At 44.7% G+C, this 20,845-nt stretch overlaps 1 protein-coding gene across 1 annotated transcript in view; it reads left to right on the forward strand.

Annotated features, from left to right (window-relative positions):
• LOC138304238 (serine/threonine-protein kinase NLK2-like) overlaps positions 1 to 20,845 on the forward strand; it is a 543,367-nt gene that overhangs the window by 436,410 nt on the left and 86,112 nt on the right. Inside the window, exon 9 of the mRNA XM_069244130.1 lies at positions 8,102 to 8,300. Within this exon, the coding sequence (XP_069100231.1) occupies positions 8,102 to 8,300 (199 nt within the window). The remainder of the gene's footprint in view (positions 1 to 8,101; positions 8,301 to 20,845) is intronic.

A 20,845-nucleotide genomic window follows, 5' to 3' on the forward strand; every position in this document is an offset into this window, starting at 1 on the left:
AATATATGTATCTATATTGTAATGCAAAGCAAACAATTAATTATGCATCACCATGAGAAAAGGGCATCACTGCTTCATCTCCCTCCTATTCAGCATCAGATTGCCAGATCTCAGGATTGATCATGGGCATAGAGATCAATTATCCTCACGGGAAGGATGGCACACTCCAGCGTCCTGGATGTACCTGAGATCTATAAACACTCTCTGTCCCCGGTCCATCTGGTCTCGGCCTCTTATACTTTGAACAAACAAGAAAGGAAAAGTCTAGAACTTCCCTTTCCCTGCAGAAGTTTATTTATACAAAAAATGCTGATTGCTTTAGGCCTGCTTTGAAATTATCACGTCGGGAAGTGGCCACAATTCCAAAGTGCCAATCCAAATCAAGTCTGTTCCCTGCCGTCTGAGTACATCAGCCTACGCCCTTGGTGAGAAAAAATACAAGAATAAAAACGTGCACATTGTACAATGTGGAAAACTACTTGCAGCTTTTAATGTAGCATTGTCTAATGCTAAGATAAAGTCAATAGGCAAAATGAAGCTGGCGGTCACTAATGTGACAGTGTAGTGCTAGGCTAAGTGCAACGTGGAGTCAGTGATCAAAATTCACATATCATTACAGAAGCCCATCCTAGTAAAGATACTGATCAGGGCTCTGGCAGCTGCAGGGGAAGTGGTAGTCCTAAGGGGAAGTATCTCTGGGTACCTGGCGGCATGATCCACTACCACCAGTGTAAATCTGTTCTCTAATGCTGTTTGAGGGTCTAGGGGTCCAACAGTGTCATCGCTTACTCTTTCAAAGGGTACCCCAATCACAGGAAGTAGAATTAAGGGGGCCTTTGGTTTGCCACCTGTCATGCCACTGGCTTGACAGGTTACACAGGAGTTGCAAAGAAAACAATCTAACAGTGGGGTGGATGCCCATTCGCAATATCACCAAAAGGAGGGGTCACTTTACCTTGTGACTCCAGAAGCTTCTTCAAAGGAAAACAACTTGCACACATCCAGACCCAACACAAGATGGCAGAAGTATGTAGAGCATGTAAATATGCACCACTAAATGCCACAAACAGATGCTTACAAGATAAGTAACATAATCCTTCTGGGACATACTGCGCCAGTAGAAGTGGTCTACTAACCTGTTCCAAGTTTTGGTCTGGTCAAGATGCCTAGCTAAGGGGATGGCATCATGGACCAATGTGAAAAAAAACTTGTACTGTTGAGGCACTACCACTTTCCTGGTGGCACCAGGTTCAGGGTCTCTGGCCTCCATGCGATCGAGCCCATCCTCCCAATAGGTCCTGTGGGAGCTACTGATATCTCCCTTTTCTTGGTCAGAAACTTGCTGTCTCAGGATTTCATGAGTGGGACAGATCCTCTGTTCCCAGCAAAGATGTTCTCTGGAGGGTCCCCTTGGGCCTCTGCCATGTAAGGCTCAAGGGCTGACAGACCTTCTCCCTAAGGAGAGGGGACCTGAGCTTATGTCTCCTCAGAAGTTGGTTTCCTAGACTTCACTTCTTTTCTCTTGGAGGGTTGAGTCATTATTCCAGGCTCCAATACCTCTTTTTCAACTTGGGCTTCCCTCTGTGTGCATGTTTTTACGCACTGCCATTAAGGTATTCCCAGCATGACTGCATGGGTTTTCATTTCTACCTCAGCGCATGCTGAGTCTCCAGATCATTTCCTAGCAGACCTTTTTCTGGAATTGCAGAGGACAGGACCACCTTCTTTTGACCAGTAACCCCTCCCTATTCCAAGGTTACCAAAGCCGTGGGTTGCACCTTGACAATGTTATCAGCGTTGATAACTGGATAAGGTTGTCCAGTTACATATTGTTCCGGGGATATCAGTTTTTCAGTCATCATTGTGACACTTGCACATGTATCTCTCTTTGCTTCCACTTCAACCCCATTTATATGTGGCTCTGATCTACTTCTCCAGGTTCCTTGGCCAGACAGCCAAAGTAGTTACATCCACCCCACCTTCTGAGATTAACGTGGCTTCAGTGTGTACTGTGACCTGGTCTGAGTCCACCAAGGATCCCATTTGGAGACTAACCACCCCAGCAGTAGCTGGAGGTGCACGAGAGAGGGCCTTTTTGGGACAGAAAAAGTCCCCACTTTTGTGTCAATTGGCCTTACAATTAAAACACCAAGCTTTTTTGAGATCGCAGTTTTTACCCTGGTACCCACTCCTAAATTGGGAAAAGTCTCTGCCCCACGCCCTTAAGTAGATTTATGGGGGCTTTTACAATACTCTGTAGGTTTTTCCACTTTGTACCCACTGTCTTCCCTGTGGGGAGGGGGGGGCGGGGTTTAGGGGTAATAGTCCCTTTCTTTTGGTCAACCCCACCATGGGTGTTCCAGGATGCCCTTGTTGTGACCCAGTGGTCCTTAATAATCCAATTATAGAGCCTTTTATAAGCATGCACCTTACTTTCTTTCATCCTGCCTCCTAGTATTTTGGCTAAAAAGTCTACCCAGGACTGACTTGAGGTTTTATGAGTCTCCCTGAACTTAATTCTGTACTCCTCAGTAAGTACAAAGCCCTCAGTCAGGGTATCCTTCATAAGGTCATAGGACTCAGCTTCTTCCTCCCTCAGTGTCAAGAGTCTGTCCCTGCACGTGCCTGAGAAAAGCTCCAAAAAGTAGGGAGCCCCAGTGATTTGGTGAATCTTTATCATTTTACGAGCCCTCTCAAAAGCTGTGCACCATTTTGTGATGTGATATCACCCTCGACAAATTTTTGGGTCAACACCCTTTAGGGATTTTGGGATCAGACGTTTCCCATCGCCCTATTGATTCTGCTGTCGCCACTTAGGGGTTCTAACCCCATCTCAGCCCTTCTCTAGAGTCAAGATCTTGGCTTCAAGGGCTGCCCTTCATGCTAGTCTTTCAAGGATTCTTCATCCTCTAGCTCTTCTCTGTTTCTTGTCCTGCCCTCATTTGGAGGAGGCACTCTATGTACAGTCTGAAGGTAGATGTGAGGAGACACCTCATTACCTTCCCTATCAGGTTGGGGGGGGGAGTGGGGGACGCTACCCCCACTTTCATGATCACAAGCCCCTCACCCTCTGCAGTGGTGTCAGGATCCACTGATAGGTTTGTGGTTTAAAACTCTGCAGGTAGCTCCTGGAACTATTTTATGTAGGGTTTGAGTCCGTTGTAATTTTGCTGGCCTTACAGAGGTTCCTTAGCTGCTGCATAGTGGTTGCAGGTAAAGGGTCAGGTTGGATTCCTGGACTCTCCTCTGCACCAGACTTGTTTAAAGTTGTTGAGACCTCTTTAGGAATCTACTAAAAGATTCTAAAATGTTTACAGGCCTAACTATATAATAAAATATTTTAGATTTTTAAGACAGTTGGACTAGGGGGACTTAACACAAGACCCTAACAGGCTGTAATAGAAATTTGGAAGAATCAAAGAGATTGAAAAATATTTTTAAACTAAAGTCAATTGTGAGTTTCTTCCTGGAAACAGCTATTAACAGAGTGGTATGTGCAAGTGCAGAGGCTTCTATCCCACAGTTGAACCACCTATATAGGAATCTGGCTTTCTTTGTAGTGTACTAAATGTAGGGGTACACTATGCAGATAGTACGGACGGCCCCTATTGGGTCACAGAGATAAAAGTAATAATCCCAAAAGCTCTCTTTTGTGGTAGTGTGGACACACAGTTAGGCTTATCAGAGCGTAGTGCTAAGTATTTGTTGAACAAAGTCCGTAAATGAGATACACTCTAGAAGGAACTTGAGGCCAATATTTAGAAAAATAGTTGCTTTGTTTATATCATGTTACAACACCAGAAATGTCAAGAAAGTCATGTACTGTTGCAGTTGTAACAATTAGCAAGTAGGTAACACTTTAACTCAAATGTGCTTTTATGCTGTAAGGGTTTCAAAGTACTTTTACTGGTAAGGGGTCCTTGCAAACAGTTCTTGAGGGTCCCCTGTTACAGTGTCCTAGGGGTGCAAGGTCACAAACAAGACCAGCAATAGTTTTACTTGCCTTGGGGCATTCGGGTGTATGGTGCTAGTTGAGTCGGGTGTCTTGTGGACCACACGGTTGGAGATTAGAGGGGCCACCTAAAGAGAGACTGCAGGGGGGATTTGGGGACAAGTCCGGAAGCTCCCAATGGGGGCTCGGTCGGTGGGGGTCCTGGGAGCAAGGGAACACCGTAGGATGTTGTGGACTTGTGCCAAGGAACTCAGGTGCAGCGGGTCCTTATCGGCAGTGATCCTGCATCAAGGGGCCCACTGTTCTTTGGTGGACCTGCGAGAAGGAGGACAAAACAGAGCAGCTGGACTAATCTTGGCGATGTCCTCTGTGGTGCGGACGTCCTTGAAAGGCTGGTCTACAGATGCGGTGATGGAATCCAGAATGGACGTTAAATAAGCTTTGATTACTGTAAGGTGTCTAGTACACCAGGCATTGGTGCAGGACTACTCTCTTTGGCCCTGATGCCTTCTCACTTGGTGGAGAGACAGGCCTGGCCTCTTGGAGCACGGTACCTTCTCCTAGGATGCTGCTGTGTCAGTGGACTTGGTGGTCAGCGGAACTGTGAACCGGACATTGCAATTGGTGCCTGGAGGAAGCAGAGGAGTGGCTCCTCCACTTCAAGGAAGACCCTGGCAGCTTGGCGAAGTGCTGAAGGCCCTCTAAGGCTGTTGGAGGATGGACAGGTTGTGGCTGGACAGAAGCAGGTAGCAGGCAGGGTTTTGCACCAAAGTCCACCAGCAGTCCATAGTTCTACTTCTTTGGCTCTTCTTGGTTCTTCTTCATTTTGTCAGACAAATCTGTTCTTCTGATGTCAAGGGGGCACCCAAATACTCAATATAGGGGGTGTTTAAGGGAGTGTGCAATAGTAGGCAATGGGCTATTAACCCTTTGGGTGTCTACATCCCTCATATGACCACTTCTTGTGGGAAATTGGCATAACCATGTCCCAGAATTCCTAGATCCACCAAAATAAAGATGGTGAAACCCTTCCTCGAGTGCCCACTCCGGATAGCCCACTGTAGGGATGTTTCTAACCCAAATGTTGGAACACTCCTACTGCATAACAAATGTTCCCACCTGCCTGGTGCCAAGTGGACCTTGGGGCAGGGGGTGGCAACTCTCAGAACTAAGGAAGCTGGGGTTGTATACTAAAGGTGGGAGGGTCTTAGAAGTCCCTGGTCTTGGTATGCAGATTCACTGGCCATCCTGCTGGAGCAGGTGATAACACCTTCCTCCGAAGCAGGCATTGTTTCTGACCTCAGAGTACGGGCTCTCACCTCCGGGGGGGTCATAAACATGTCTGTGGTGGAAAGCTGGTTCATACCAGTCAGCCAGCACAATAAAGGACTGGCAGCAGGTTTCAGGGGGTGCCCTCTGGGTGCATGTCATAACAAAGCTATGGCTGGCATCTGCTTGAATTTATTAAGACAAGGTGTTTGATACCAAACACCATAGGTTTCATTATGTAGTTGAGCAATTCACAATGACAGATGTCCAGTACATACCTTAAGGTGGCTTCGCTGTTCACTTGCAATATCCAGCATTTTAACTAGACATCACAGGGGCATATCTGCTCATGCAAATATGTCCTCAGATCAGATATAATGCACCCTGCCTGAGGGCTGTAAAGCCTACCGGTGAGGTGACTTACATGTAGTTCAATGCAGTTAGTGTGGCCTGGCACAAAAGGGCTGTGCCCTGTTGTGTTTTCGCCAGGCTTGCACCAGGCCACAGGCTGTGGTGGCAGCTGTGTGCAACTTGTTTTTTTTTTGGGGGGGGGGGGATGAGGGTGACACAAGGCATGCTGCAGCTACTAGAGACCCTCTCCAGCACCCGAGCCCTACGTGCCTAGGAGTACATTTTATTTGGGACTTAGAGGTACATGAGTGTGTGCCAATTGTATAGATTTTGTTCTTGTTTTAGGGAAGGAGCACTGGCACTGGTAACCTGTTTGGCAGGTACCCCGTGTGTGGACCTCAGTACCAGTGAGCAAAAGCTGTGAGTTACCATCTTTTAAATGGGGACTTTTCTACATAAGGCTTTAATGGAATGCCTCAAACTGATTATCCCATCCCGGATGCCTCCTGCTCTGGGGTTGAATCTTAACATAGTTCTCACAAGAGTCATGGGCCCTCCTTTTGAACCACTATACTCTTGCCCACTGCAGTTCCTTTCCTGGACTGAGGCTTTTCTTGTATCATCTCTTCCCTGAGGTAAGTCGATGAGATACATGTGCTTACTTTTGAAGAGCCTTTCCGCCTAGTCATTCATGATAAGGTGATTCTCAGAACCAATCCCTTAGTCTTCCCTAAGGTAATCGCCATTTTTCACCATAATCAGACTCCCAGTCTTCTTTCCACACCCAGAGACTGTAGCAGAACATCCTCTACATACCTTAGATGTCAAGAGAGCACTGATGTACCATATTGACAGGACAAATCCCTTATGTAAGACACAACAGCTCTTGGAGGCCCGTTCCAAGCTACATAATGGGTGTGCCATTTCCAAGGGAGGTGTGGCATGTTGGCTGTTCAAGTGCTACAGACTTGCTATGCTAAAGCTAAAAGAACCCTTCCTGGCATCCCCTGACCTCACCTCACTAGGAAAAAAAGGGGGTATCTGTGGCTTTCATAGGTAACATACCACTAGCAGACATCTGCAAAGCAGGCTCGCCCCTCATAGCTTTACAAAACAGTACTATGTGGATGTCCTGGCCAGACATCAAGCTAAGGTTGGCCAGTCTGTCATTTGTACACTTTTCCAGTCTTCTGCAGCATCCTCAGGTTAAGCCAACTCTTTTGGGAGGACTGCTTTACAGTCTGTGCATAGCAAGTACATTTTCAGCCACGCATGTCACAGATAGAAAATGTTAATTGGTCTGTAAGCACTGGTTTGTGGAATATAATGCTGTAGATTAACATTCTCCTGTCCTCCTCCCCAGTCACCTGTGGTTGTTGCAGATATTTGTTTCTTACCTTATCTTGAATATTTTGCTTTGCATGGTCGTCTTTACTGTCTCTGCGCTTCAACTAACAATAGAGCCCGTGCCCATGCACACTACCACTAATAGGAGGAGTTGCTACTTCCCGCCACTCAAAAAGACTTATTTTGAAGAAAAAGAAGTTGTACAAGTCTGAGAACAAAACTAAATGGTAGAAGTATGCACAGCTTGTGAATCTAAAGCACCACATGCCGGAAGCAGATGCTTACAGGGTAAATAATATTTTCTGCTTACCTGCTGCCACACTTGGTTTGCACTGTGTATTTTGTAGATTCACATGCGAGCCAACCAACCCCTCTCCCCCTGGATGGTGCAAATTACACTACTGTCACTTCTTTTCATACCCAACACAAACATGCCTCATAGTTCAGTGGATAGAGGTAAGGTATGTATCATATATGTTGACATTTCTTTCACCCGCACATTGTGCATTTCAGGGAAGGGATCACAAGTCCTACTTGACACACAAGAAAAAAAGGTAGTACTGAAGATAGAACTTGCAATGGTTGGCACCCAATACTAGATAGCAGGAAATACCACAGCATGTCATCTGCAACCTGCAAACCTAATGTTGCAGTTCAGTAATGCTTTTAATATCTCTGCCATTTGTGCGAATGTGTATTTTACAAGGATTGCTAAAATAGATTCATTAACATCAGGAAGTTATCTGAATCTGTATATCTGCATTTGCTCTCAAGATCTGAAAGCAGTATTTTTAATTAGCACTGACCCTCTTAGGAGTGTCTTAAGCAACACCCCAATGATGTATGGAGGAGATATGAAATTCCCCTGGCATTAATGCAGTCACCCTAATTCATAAATGCAGAAACTCCCTTTAAAATTATTTAGTAATTAATAAAAAAAAAAAAGTGAGATGCTCATGATGGAGCTGTAAGCCTCCTCTGCAAATATTCACGCATTCATTGATACTAATGATATCCTCTGAGACATATCTGCAACTTCTGTCCCTTTTCCCAATTTCGGTTTGCAGACCTGGGTGATCTTCAGCAGTGGTTTTACATGTCCATCTGACATTTCTGTGTTTCTAGGAGAAGGAGGGCTTGTGATCGCTGCACTCACACATTTTATTTTCTACTACCTTGCAGCTGAAGCGGATCTCGGCCAAAGATGCCTTGGCACATCCATACCTGGACGAGGGGCGCCTGCGCTATCATACTTGCATGTGCAACTGCTGCTTCTCCATTGCCACTGGACGTGTCTACACTAGCGACTTTGAGCCCAGCGCCAGCCCCAAGTTTGATGACTCGTATGAGAAGAACCTCACCTCGGTCTGGCAGGTCAAAGGTCAGTAACTGACAGCCTTGTGTGCACTGTTATGTAGAAAGGGGACTTTGTGCTGAGTCACTGTGTTCTTTTCATTGTCTAGAGTTTAGCAATACATAAGTTTCTTGGCAAAAACCTTACGCTAGGGGAAGGGCACATTGCATTCAATGAGAACTACAACTGAAAATTAATTAGGTTGCCCCACCTATAAATTTCAGCTGGAGAGCAGCAATTAACCTGGTGGAGACGGTGAGAATGTCACTTACAGGTCTGTTGCACTGGCCCCTATATGTCAATGTGGTCTCCAGCTGAAGAATAAAGCTTTTAAAGTGGCATCTTTGAACATGATGTAGAGAAAGGCTTTCTTTGCAGCAAAAGGCAGATCTCTGCAGCGATTATGGTGAAAGTTTATTGTTCAGCTCAGACGAGTGTTTAAGCTTGCCTTAAAGTTGGTCATACGCAGTCTTTCTGACTGGAAAAGTCCCAGTGTACATCTCCAGGGATTTAATATGTAGAATATGTACATAAAACAAGTTTGAATGTGGGGATCCTCGAAAATTCCTTTTAAGTTTCTCTGTTTAATGTTTCTGCAGTCCCAGGCTTTTTGATATTGGTAACTAATTGTAACAAACGACAGAAATAGAAGATTTGCATTGTGTAGCTATGCATATAAGGCTCTCTTTGAAGGAATTATATATTGTTTAGCAGTTGTAATTTTGTACTTATTTGTATGTTTGTTACTGCATAACTAATGGTTCCCATTTTTTGGAAAGTGTTTGCTCAATTCAGGAGGTTATGGTGAGAAGCCAATGATAAAGGATGTAGGACTGATTCCAAAGTTGTGATTTGTTTATTATGACAATTTACAACAAACGCAAGTAGGCCCTGTAGGTTTTATTATAATGGCAACAGACCTTTAGAATTAGGGTTATTTTTGCATCATGTTAAAGCCTATAGACATATATGTTGTTACATAAAATCTCAGACTAATTTAGGAGGCACGGATTTGGGTGTGGAATTACCCCACTTTGAGATACTTAGTTTTGTAGATTTGCACTGCAGTAATATTCAATCTCTTTGGAAGGCTTGACAGGCCATTACTGAAATAGAGCACAAGACAACCACCTTTTGCTATGTTTAGTTTTATTTGTTATCGAGCATGTTCTTGCCAATACGTTTTCATTTTTTCTACTTTTGTTTTATTTTATCTTCAATATGTTGTTCAGTTTGTGTGTTTAATTATAGGTATGTAAGTGAAGGGACACTAGAATGTATATGTGGGTTGATGAACGGATGCATGAGTTCAAGGACTACAGAGAAGCTTGTATGTTGCCTTATTGAGTGCCTAAAACCATCAGTGACTGAAAAGGCACATTCACTTACAAGCCAGACATATTGTCATTGCCAATGCCTGTTTAATGCAGACTTCTTTGTAAGTTTTTATTGGATTGGCTCTTGTCTTCCCATCATCCTTCTGCTGCTCTTGTTATCTTTCAGTAGATTGTCATTCATAGTTCTGGGCACAGATTCGCCCCCACACACGTGCGGGACTCCAGAATATTAAAAATGCATCTTCATCATAGCAGTGAAAATAAGAGACCCGGTAACACGTTATTAAGAGCAATTTGAAATAATAGATGTATATTTAGCTACTGTGAAAAGGTTAAATTCAAGCCTATTACCACAGTACAGGAGAACTGACATGAGAAAAATACTGTTCGATGGCATCTGTCGCTGTAGATTCGCATGTTCTGCAATAGCTCGCCATCTGGTGTTGGGCCGGAGTGTTACAAGTTGTTTTTCTTCGAAGAAGTCTTTCGAGTCACGGGACCGAGTGACTCCTCCTTTTGTCTCCATTGCGCATGGGCGTCGACTCCATCTTCGATTGTTTTTTTTCCGCCATCGGGTTCGGACGTGTTCCTGTCGCTCCGAGTTTCGGAACGGAAAAAATAGTTAATTTCGGAAGATTTTCGTCGGTATTGTTGCGTTCGGGATCGGCGTACTTAGATTTCACACCGCATCGAAGATCGAAGAGCTCCGGTGCCCTTCGGGGTAGTTTTTCGATCCTCCGTCGGGGCCTGGTCGGCCCGACCGCGTGCTGAAGAACGCCGATGGAACGGACCCCGTTCCGTTTCTGCCCCAAATGCCACAATAAATACCCCTACACAGACCAACACTTGGTCTGCAACCTGTGCCTGTCACCTGAGCACAGCGAAGACACCTGCGAGGCCTGTCGTGCGTTCCGGTCCCGAAAAACACTCCGAGACCGTCGAGCCAGAAGACTTCAGATGGCGTCCGCACCGACAGCCCACCGGGAGTTCGAGGAAGAGGAAGGTACCTTCTCGATCCAAGACTCAGACTCCGAAGGATTCGACGATACACAAACCGTGAGTAAGACGTCGAAAACCACACAGAGAAACATTTACAAGGCCCAGGGGACGCCACTGCCACCAGGCCATGGCTCGACCCATAAATTCGGTGACCGACCGTCGGCACTGAAAAAGGCCCAAACAGTGCCGAGATCGTCCGACTCCGGTCGAGACACCGGCACGCAGCCTTCTCGGGACCGAGAAAGTGCTGGAGACAAGCCTCGACACCGAGATGCCGGTGTGGACACGGCTCTACGCCGAGACAGCGGCACCGAAACAGATCGACGCCGAGAGGTTTCGTCCCCGAAAAGGAAAAAAGTCACCTCGGAGCCGAGAAAACACGCAGACAAAGTTTCGATGCCGAAACAAACTGCAAGAGACCCAGCTTCAGGCTCTTATACAGAAGAGCACTCGCTAACCTCCCAAATGCAGAAGCATAGGTTTGAGGAAGAGCTACAAGCAACTGATGTGGACCATACGCAAAAGCGTATCTTCATTCAGCAGGGGACAGGAAAAATAAGCACCCTTCCCCCCATTAGGAGAAAGAGAAGGTTGGAGTTCCAGACGGAACAAACACCACAACCAAAAGTGGTGAAAAGAGTTACACCACCACCCTCTCCTCCGCCCGTGATTAACGTTTCACCAGCACAAACTCCATCACACTCCCCAGCTCACACCACCATGAGCCAGGGTGACCAAGATCAGGACGCATGGGACTTATACGACGCCCCAGTGTCAGATAACAGTCCGGAGGCATACCCTACAAAGCCATCTCCACCAGAAGACAGCACCGCGTACTCTCAAGTGGTGGCTAGAGCAGCACAATTTCACCACGTAAGCCTCCACTCAGAACAGGTCGAGGATGATTTCTTATTCAACACACTCTCCTCCACCCACAGCTCATATCAAAGCCTGCCTATGCTCCTTGGTATGCTCCGGCACGCAAAAGACATCTTTAAGGAGCCGGTCAAAAGTAGGGCAATCACACCAAGGGTGGAAAAGAAGTATAAGCCGCCTCCTACGGACCCGGTTTTCATCACTACACAGCTGCCACCAGACTCTGTCGTTGTAGGAGCAGCTAGGAAAAGGGCCAACTCTCACACATCTGGAGATGCACCACCCCCAGATAAAGAAAGCCGCAAGTTCGATGCAGCTGGTAAAAGAGTCGCAGCACAAGCTGCAAACCAGTGGCGCATCGCGAACTCCCAGGCACTTCTTGCGCGCTATGACAGAGCCCATTGGGATGAGATGCAACATCTCATTGAACATCTGCCCAAGGACTTACAAAATAGGGCAAAGCAAGTGGTTGAGGAGGGACAGACCATTTCCAACAACCAGATCCGCTCCTCCATGGACGCTGCAGATACAGCTGCACGGACAATTAATACATCTGTAACTATCAGAAGGCATGCATGGCTCCGAACGTCTGGATTTAAACCAGAGATTCAACAAGCAGTTCTCAATATGCCTTTTAATGAAAAAGAACTGTTCGGTCCAGAAGTGGACACAGCGATTGAGAAACTCAAAAAAGATACGGACACTGCCAAAGCCATGGGCGCACTCTACTCCCCGCAGAGCAGAGGGAATTACAGCACATTCCGTAAAACGCCCTTTCGAGGGGGGTTTCGGGGTCAAAGCACACAAGCCAGCACCTCACAAGCCACACCGTCCAGTTACCAGGGACAGTATAGAGGAGGTTTTCGGGGACAATATAGAGGAGGGCAATTCCCTAGAAATAGAGGAAGATTCCAAAGCCCCAAAACCCCTACTACTAAACAGTGACTCACATGTCACTCACCCCCTCCACACAACACCAGTGGGGGGAAGAATAGGTCATTTTTACAAAGCATGGGAGAAAATCACTACAGACACTTGGGTTCTAGCAATTATCCAACATGGTTATTGCATAGAATTTCTACAATTCCCTCCAAACATACCACCAAAAGCACAAAATTTGACAACACACCATTCCAATCTCCTGGAGATAGAAGTGCAGGCACTATTGCAAAAGAATGCAATCGAATTAGTGCCAAACACACAAATAAACACAGGAGTTTACTCACTGTACTTTCTGATACCAAAGAAGGACAAAACACTGAGACCAATCCTAGACCTCAGAGTAGTAAACACTTTCATCAAATCAGACCACTTCCACATGGTCACACTACAAGAAGTATTGCCATTGCTAAAACTACACGACTACATGGCAACTTTAGACCTCAAGGATGCTTATTTCCATATACCGATACACCCATCGCACAGGAAATACCTAAGGTTTGTATTCAAAGGAATACATTACCAATTCAAGGTACTGCCTTTCGGATTAACAACCGCACCAAGAGTCTTTACCAAATGTCTAGCGGTAGTCGCTGCACACATAAGAAGGCAGCAAATACATGTGTTCCCATATTTGGACGACTGGCTAATCAAGGCCCATTCGTTCATACAGTGCTCAAATCACACAAATCAGATCATACAAACCCTCTTCAAACTCGGGTTCACAGTCAACTTTACAAAATCCAACATTCTGCCGTGCAAGGTACAACAATACCTAGGAGCCATAATTGACACATCAAAGGGAGTAGCCACTCCAAGTCCACAAAGAATTCAAAATTTCAACACCATCATACAACGCATGTATCCAACACAAAAGATACAGGCAAAGATGGTATTACAACTCCTAGGCATGATGTCTTCATGCATAGCCATTGTCCCAAACGCAAGACTGCACATGAGGCCCTTACAACAATGCCTAGCATCACAGTGGTCTCAAGCACAGGGTCACCTTCTAAATCTGGTGTTAATAGACCGCCAAACTTACCTCTCGCTTCTGTGGTGGAACAACATAAATTTAAACAAGGGGCGGCCTTTCCAAGACCCAGTGCCACAATACGTAGTAACAACAGATGCTTCCATGACAGGGTGGGGAGCACACCTCGATCAACACAGCATACAAGGACAATGGAACGTACATCAAACAAAACTGCATATCAATCACCTAGAACTTCTAGCAGTTTTTCAAGCACTAAAAGCCTTCCAACCAATAATAGTTCACAAATACATTCTCGTCAAAACAGACAACATGACAACAATGTATTATCTAAACAAGCAGGGGGGGACGCACTCCACGCAGTTAAGCCTGCTAGCACAAAAAATTTGGCATTGGGCAATTCACAACCAAATTCGCCTAATAGCACAGTTTATACCAGGGATCCAAAATCAACTCGCAGATAATCTCTCTCGAGATCATCAACAGGTCCACGAATGGGAAATTCACCCCCAAATTCTGAACACTTATTTCAAACTCTGGGGAACACCTCAGATAGACTTGTTTGCGACAAAGGAGAACGCAAAATGCCAAAACTTCGCATCCAGATACCCACACAAACAATCCCAAGGCAATGCCCTATGGATGAACTGGTCAGGGATATTTGCTTACGCTTTTCCTCCTCTCCCTCTCCTTCCTTACCTGGTAAACAAACTCAGTCAAAGCAAACTCAAACTCATATTAATAGCACCAACTTGGACAAGGCAACCCTGGTACACAACGCTGCTAGACCTATCAGTAGTACCCTGCATCAAATTGCCCAACAGGCCAGATCTGTTGACACAGCACAACCAAAAGATCAGACACCCAGATCCAGCATCGCTGAATCTAGCAATCTGGCTCCTGAAATCCTAGAATTCGGGCACTTACAACTTACCAAAGAATGTATGGAAGTCATAAAACAAGCCAGAAGGCCATCCACCAGGCACTGTTATGCAAGTAAATGGAAGAGGTTTGTTTGCTACTGCCATATTAATCAAATACAACCATTACACACAACTCCAGAACATGTAGTGGGTTACTTGCTTCACTTACAAAAATCTAACCTAGCTTTCTCTTCCATTAAAATACACCTTGCAGCAATATCTGCATACCTGCAGACTACCTATTCAACTTCCCTATATAAGATACCAGTCATTAAAGCATTCATGGAGGGCCTTAGGAGAATTATACCACCAAGAACACTACCTGTTCCTTCATGGAACCTAAATGTTGTCCTAACTAGACTTATGGGTCCACCTTTTGAACCCATGCACTCCTGCGACATACAGTTCCTAACCTGGAAGGTGGCATTTCTCATCGCCATTACTTCCCTAAGAAGAGTAAGCGAGATTCAGGCGTTTACAATACAGGAACCTTTTATACAACTACACAAAAATAAAGTCGTCCTAAGGACCAATCCTAAATTTTTGCCAAAGGTTATTTCACCGTTCCATCTAAATCAAACAGTGGAACTTCCAGTGTTCTTTCCACAGCCAGATACCGTAGCTGAAAGGGCACTACATACATTAGATGTCAAAAGAGCATTGATGTATTACATTGACAGAACAAAAAACATCAGAAAGACTAAACAACTCTTTATTGCATTTCAAAAACCTCATGCAGGAAACCCAATCTCAAAACAAGGTATAGCCAGATGGATAGTTAAATGCATCCAAATCTGCTACCTTAAAGCTAAACGACAGCTGCCCATTACACCAAGGGCACACTCAACCAGAAAGAAAGGTGCTACCATGGCCTTTCTAGGAAACATCCCAATGCAAGAAATATGTAAGGCAGCCACATGGTCTACGCCTCACACATTCACCAAGCACTACTGTGTAGACGTGTTATCCGCACAACAAGCCACAGTAGGTCAAGCTGTATCAAGAACATTATTTCAGACTACTTCCACTCCTACAGGCTGATCCACCGCTTTTGGGGAAATAACTGCTTACTAGTCTATGCAGAACATGCGTATCTACAGCGACAGATGCCATCGAACTGAAAATGTCACTTACCCAGTGTACATCTGTTCGTGGCATCAGTCGCAGTAGATTCGCATGTGCCCACCCGCCTCCCCGGGAGCCTGTAGCAGTTTGGAAGTTACCTTCAATTATTTATATATGTGTCATCTCAACCTTAAATAGGTGCATACTTAGTCACTCCATTGCATGGGCACTATTACTACAATTCAACTCCTACCTCACCCTCTGCGGGGAAAAACAATCGAAGATGGAGTCGACGCCCATGCGCAATGGAGACAAAAGGAGGAGTCACTCGGTCCCGTGACTCGAAAGACTTCTTCGAAGAAAAACAACTTGTAACACTCCGGCCCAACACCAGATGGCGAGCTATTGCAGAACATGCGAATCTACTGCGACTGATGCCACGAACAGATGTACACTGGGTAAGTGACATTTTCATTCTACTGCCTCGTAGTTTACATGTTATAATTACTTTACATAGGTAAACAAATCTCTGAATAGTCACAAGGTGTTTTCACCGTTTTTACCTTATTATACAGTATTCCTTCTTGCAGTCTAGTTTTGGTTAAATAGATTTTCATGATATAAGTACTCATAAAAAGTACTGTGGTATAAACTATATACGCAGATTGACATAGTATAATGTGAAACTTATTTTCATTTTTGAGGGAGGAAAGGGTATCATGCAATACTAGGCTTTGCCTCTCGTGAATTGTGGCCCCTCCCCAACACTCAACAATGATAACATTTAACATATTACACTCTGCACATCTAAAAAGTTTTATATGTTAATATATCTTATTTATCTTTATCCTTCTTATTTTTTTTTATATCTGTAATGTTTATATTTTAGCTTTTATAGAGACTTCTAGCTGCAGATTCCTACCTTTAAACTCTTCCCAGGCATTAGACTGAATCTGGAAGGTTTTGTAAGCAGTACCCCTGTGCGCCAGTAGGTGGCATCAATTGGCTTCGCGTCCGTCGTCAGCATTGGAAATTAAGTTGTGGTTCCTGTATAGGTGCCAGCCAGGCGTGCCGACATCAGTTCTTTTCTTTCTGCACCAGGCAGCGCCGATCCCAGGAGAGCTACCCCTCAGTCGCTTTTAATTGGTCTTTCTTCAACTTTTGTTGTTCTTCTGTGAGAATTTCTCCTGGTGTGTCGAGGGATGTCTTCTAGGAAGATGGATTTCAAGCCCTGTGGTTCCTGCCATCGGGCGATGTCTGTCACAGATCTGCACCTCATGTGCTTGTGGTGTCTGAAGCACAACCACAACACAAAGTCGTGCTCTGAGTGCCAGGCCATGCACTTAAAGATTTTGAGGGAGCGGTCCCTAAAGCTGATGGCGGCCTGGCATGCGACTCCACACAGATCGAGAGGAAGGTTCCGGGACCCATCACAGAGTTCAAAGTTGAGGTCGTTCCTTTCAAAGTGATCAGGGCGATCTGGTAAGTTGAGGCATAAGGAGAAAAGTAAGAAGTCGAAGTGCCCTTGGACTTCTCATTGTCCGGCGGCCATTGCGATGATGGAGCATCGTCATTCTAGGTCTCGTTCTTCAGAGCCCAGGCCGACTCCACGTTTCCCTGAATTTCCGGGAGCCAGAGTGATCCCTGCCTAAATCAGAGTTTTATAAGGCCATACGCCTAATTTTTGGGTGGTCTTACCCAGCTGGAGCACCATCGGGTTCCGTCCAGTGGCTTGGCTTCAGTGCCAATGGACTATAGTAAATGGCTGGAGACATTGAAGTGCACCTTCGCACGATCACCGAACCTAGTGGTAGTGTCAACCTTGGTGGCCTAACTGGTCTCAGTCGTGCAAGTGACCGTGGACAAAGGTCTAACCGTTTATGAAGTCCAAGCACAGGGTCTTCTACTGGAATAAACATTCTAGAGATCGACGGAGACGCTGGTGTCTCTGCATGAAGTGATTCAGGATGCCCCTCTGAAGAGACATGGAAAACAGATTAAGGAATGAGTTAATATCGATCTTCTTAATAGTGGTCTCGACACTGTCAGCACCGAAAGTGACCTTATCAATGTACACCAATGGTGCCTTCCTATAGTTGCTGGCTTCACCGTTGAGTGTTTTGATGCTAGAAGGATGCAATGTGAGCAAAGGCCTCAACAAAGGTTAGGTTTGTAGGTTAAGTGCTCAGTAATTGAGGTCTTGGTATTGACTGTGCAGTCAATCTCATTAAAAGGCAAACAGATCATACTGATCCTTGCCTGAACCAGTGCTCCTAGTCATGGATCATGGCAGGCGTGTTTGGAAGGGAGGGAATGGTGTTTTTTTCTCTCGCCAGAGCTCCCTAAGTGATGGAGTCTTTTTCACTAAAGTGCACAGAATCAGTAGAGGGAGCCACCAGTGGCTTGCTTTCTCTGCTTTTTCCTCCTTTCTTCCTGCGCCCTGAGGTCTTATTTTCCTCTGCAGTGAATTCCTACTTGGTCTTTACAGGCCCTTTTTGTCATTTTCTGACAATATTTGAATTCCTTAACAATGTATATAGCAGATAGGCAGAACTACACATACTGAGTGATGGTCAGAACCAGCCTTTATTGTTCGACGGAAGGGACACTTTATAAAACATGAGTGTATTTTTATGATAAAAAATCAGTTCAAAGGTGAAAACAAATGAAGGGATAAAGCTCAGATGTTTCAACCCTCAAATGAAGAAGCAAATTTTCACAACTTGAAGACAATTTCTCAGGAAAAAAATGGGTTAATACCCGTTAAGTGTTTGAAAACTGAGACGCAGAAGTAAGCTACCAGTCAGGTACAAATTTGCTGCATCTCTCCCGTTGGCAACGGCCTTAGAGCGTACAGCACGGGACTCCTCTGGGACCTTTGGCAGCACTTATACAACTGTATCCCACAGCGTGTGGGAATAATGGCCTAAAAGGCATACGGTGTTTACAGACCGCAAGGCAGTCTCCAGGTTCCTATTAGGAGTCTTAAAATAATAATTTCATCGTTTTCTTTGCATCACTGAACATAAATTGAATGGTACAATAAGGTTTCTAAATCTCCTTTTCTTCAGGCATGTGCTTTTTGGTTCATATGCTGACTAAAAGATGCATAGTATCAATTCCGAAATGAAACCTTTAAATGTAATCAGCCTATAATATGTATAGAATGAGTTTACTCTTGTTGCTTTCTAATCTGAAGAAAGAATCCAAGCAATAATTCAGACTCAGTTCTTGACCTAAAAGCTATGTACTAATAGATCAAGAAAACAAATTCAAAACGTTAGCTCGCCACCAGATCTACCCTCCAACTCAGTTGACAAAACTGGATGTGCTCTTTAAACATTTATAATGCATATTTACAATTGTGGTGAAACATTGGCCTTTTTGGAGGCTCAACTGAATTAAGGGACCTGGAAGATTAAGCATTTATTTGTCAATTATGAACCCGATGGGATAAGTTTAACCACATAAAAGTTGATCTCCAATGGATAATCTCTTGCTTCATCATGTTACCAGAAGACTGATACAAATGTATCTGGTTATTCTAAAGGCAATACTGTTACATCTGTTTTCTTACTGTATATTTGGATTGCAGAGCCTTGCAAAGCTGGTACCTAGGGGTCTGTGCATACAATCAAACACAAGACATTACTTTCTTGACTTGGCCTCTGCAGCTTGCACCAAAGACTCTTCTAGGAACCTGTTTGAATAATAAATGATGATCCTTCTTTCCACCACATTTTCAGTCAGTGGGCTTTCTACTCTGTTTAGTCCTTATGAGTATCAATGAAAATAAATCTGGTCCTAGTTTTCCGTTAAGGGGAATCTTCATTGACGTCACAAACAACTCTCCATCCTCCTAGATGAACAAGGGAAAACGTTAGCACTTTAGAAGCCAGATCCTTAGTTTCTTTAAAACAAAAACAGTGGAAAGTGCCATTGAGAGGTCATAATGGGAACCTAGTGGTCTGTGTTTATTTAGAGGAGCAGTGTTTCTCCTCAGCCTTCAGGTGCTGCACCTTTTCCACTATATCACCTATTTTGTTTTTCATTGTTTTGTTTAAAGTGTTTTTTCAAGGTTTTCGTTTCTTAGCACTTTTTCTTCTTTTTTTTACCTTACTGACATTTTACAACTGGTTTCTGTTTGTAGAAAAATAAAATAGATTTAACCATTGTTGTCTACCAATAAGCTGCCATAACTGTTTTATTTATTTTAATTTGGGCTTTGGTGGTATGTGTGTGTTAGAAATGGGGTCCCTAGTGTGGCAGTGGTTTACACTCTGTCCACATAGGAACCCTCACTCTAGTCAGGGTGTCACACAGCTAATATAACCCCTGCTCACCCCTTTGGTAGTTTGGTATGTGCATTCGGGCTTATCTCAGAGGCAATGTGTAAAGTATGTGTACACACACTCACACACAGTAACAGTGAAAGCACTACAAAAGGACTCCACACCAGTCTAGAAAATAGCCAATATGTATCTGGATAAAACAAGACCGAAACAACAAAAACCCAACATACACATTTAAAGGTTTAAATGAGTCTTAGTCCATAGGAATCAATGGTTGTATCTTTTTCACAAAAAGTACCTGAAATGCGTCCAAAACAAAGATGATGCGGACCACAGGGGAGGTGAGGTGCTGAAAAGCAAAGCAATGAGTTGGTTACTGCGCAGCAGAGGTGATACGTCAGTTCTTTTCTCACAGGAAAGGCAATCTGTTGATTTCAGTACACGCAGCCTCAGTTCCTTATTGCAATGCAGGGTCGATAAGAAATTGATGCCCTGGGGAAGATGCGTGGAAAATCCAGACGTTCTGTTAATGGAGCCGTGGTGAAACAGGCGCTGCGTCGATTCTGCAGCCGCAGGACAGGCGATGCATTGATTTTTCTGCTGTGGCACGCTGGTGCGTAGATTTTCTCCTTCAGGTCACCAGCTTACACTTTCAAGTGCTCAGTGACTGGAGTTGGCACCACTTGGCAAGTCACGACTGTCAGCAGAAGAGCCCGGGCACTGGCAAATGAAGCCTATGATGTCCCTGAGACTGCTTAACAGGAGGTAAGCTCTGTTAAAGGCCTTGGAGAACCTTGGAAAGCAGGATGTAAAAAGCAAAATCCAGTCCTTTCACTCCAAGGACAGAAGCAGCAAGTAAGCACAACAAGCAGAGTGGCAGTCCCTCATACTTCATCCAGCTCTTCTTATTGGCAGAATGTCTTCAGTTCAGATGTGTGCTAACTATGTGGTGTCAGAGGTCCAGTACTTGTACCTATTTCTGTTTTTGAAGAAGGCAAACTTCAAAGAGAAGTCTTTGTAGTGCACAAGACCATGCCTTTCCCTGTCCTGGCCTCAGACACAGTCCAGGGGCTGGAGACTGTTTTGTGTTCGGACAGGCACAGCTCTTTTCAGGTGCAGGTGTTAGCTCCTCCCACCAATCTATCCC

This window comes from Pleurodeles waltl, chromosome 7, assembly GCF_031143425.1.
Source record: "Pleurodeles waltl isolate 20211129_DDA chromosome 7, aPleWal1.hap1.20221129, whole genome shotgun sequence".
NCBI lineage: Eukaryota > Metazoa > Chordata > Amphibia > Caudata > Salamandridae > Pleurodeles > Pleurodeles waltl.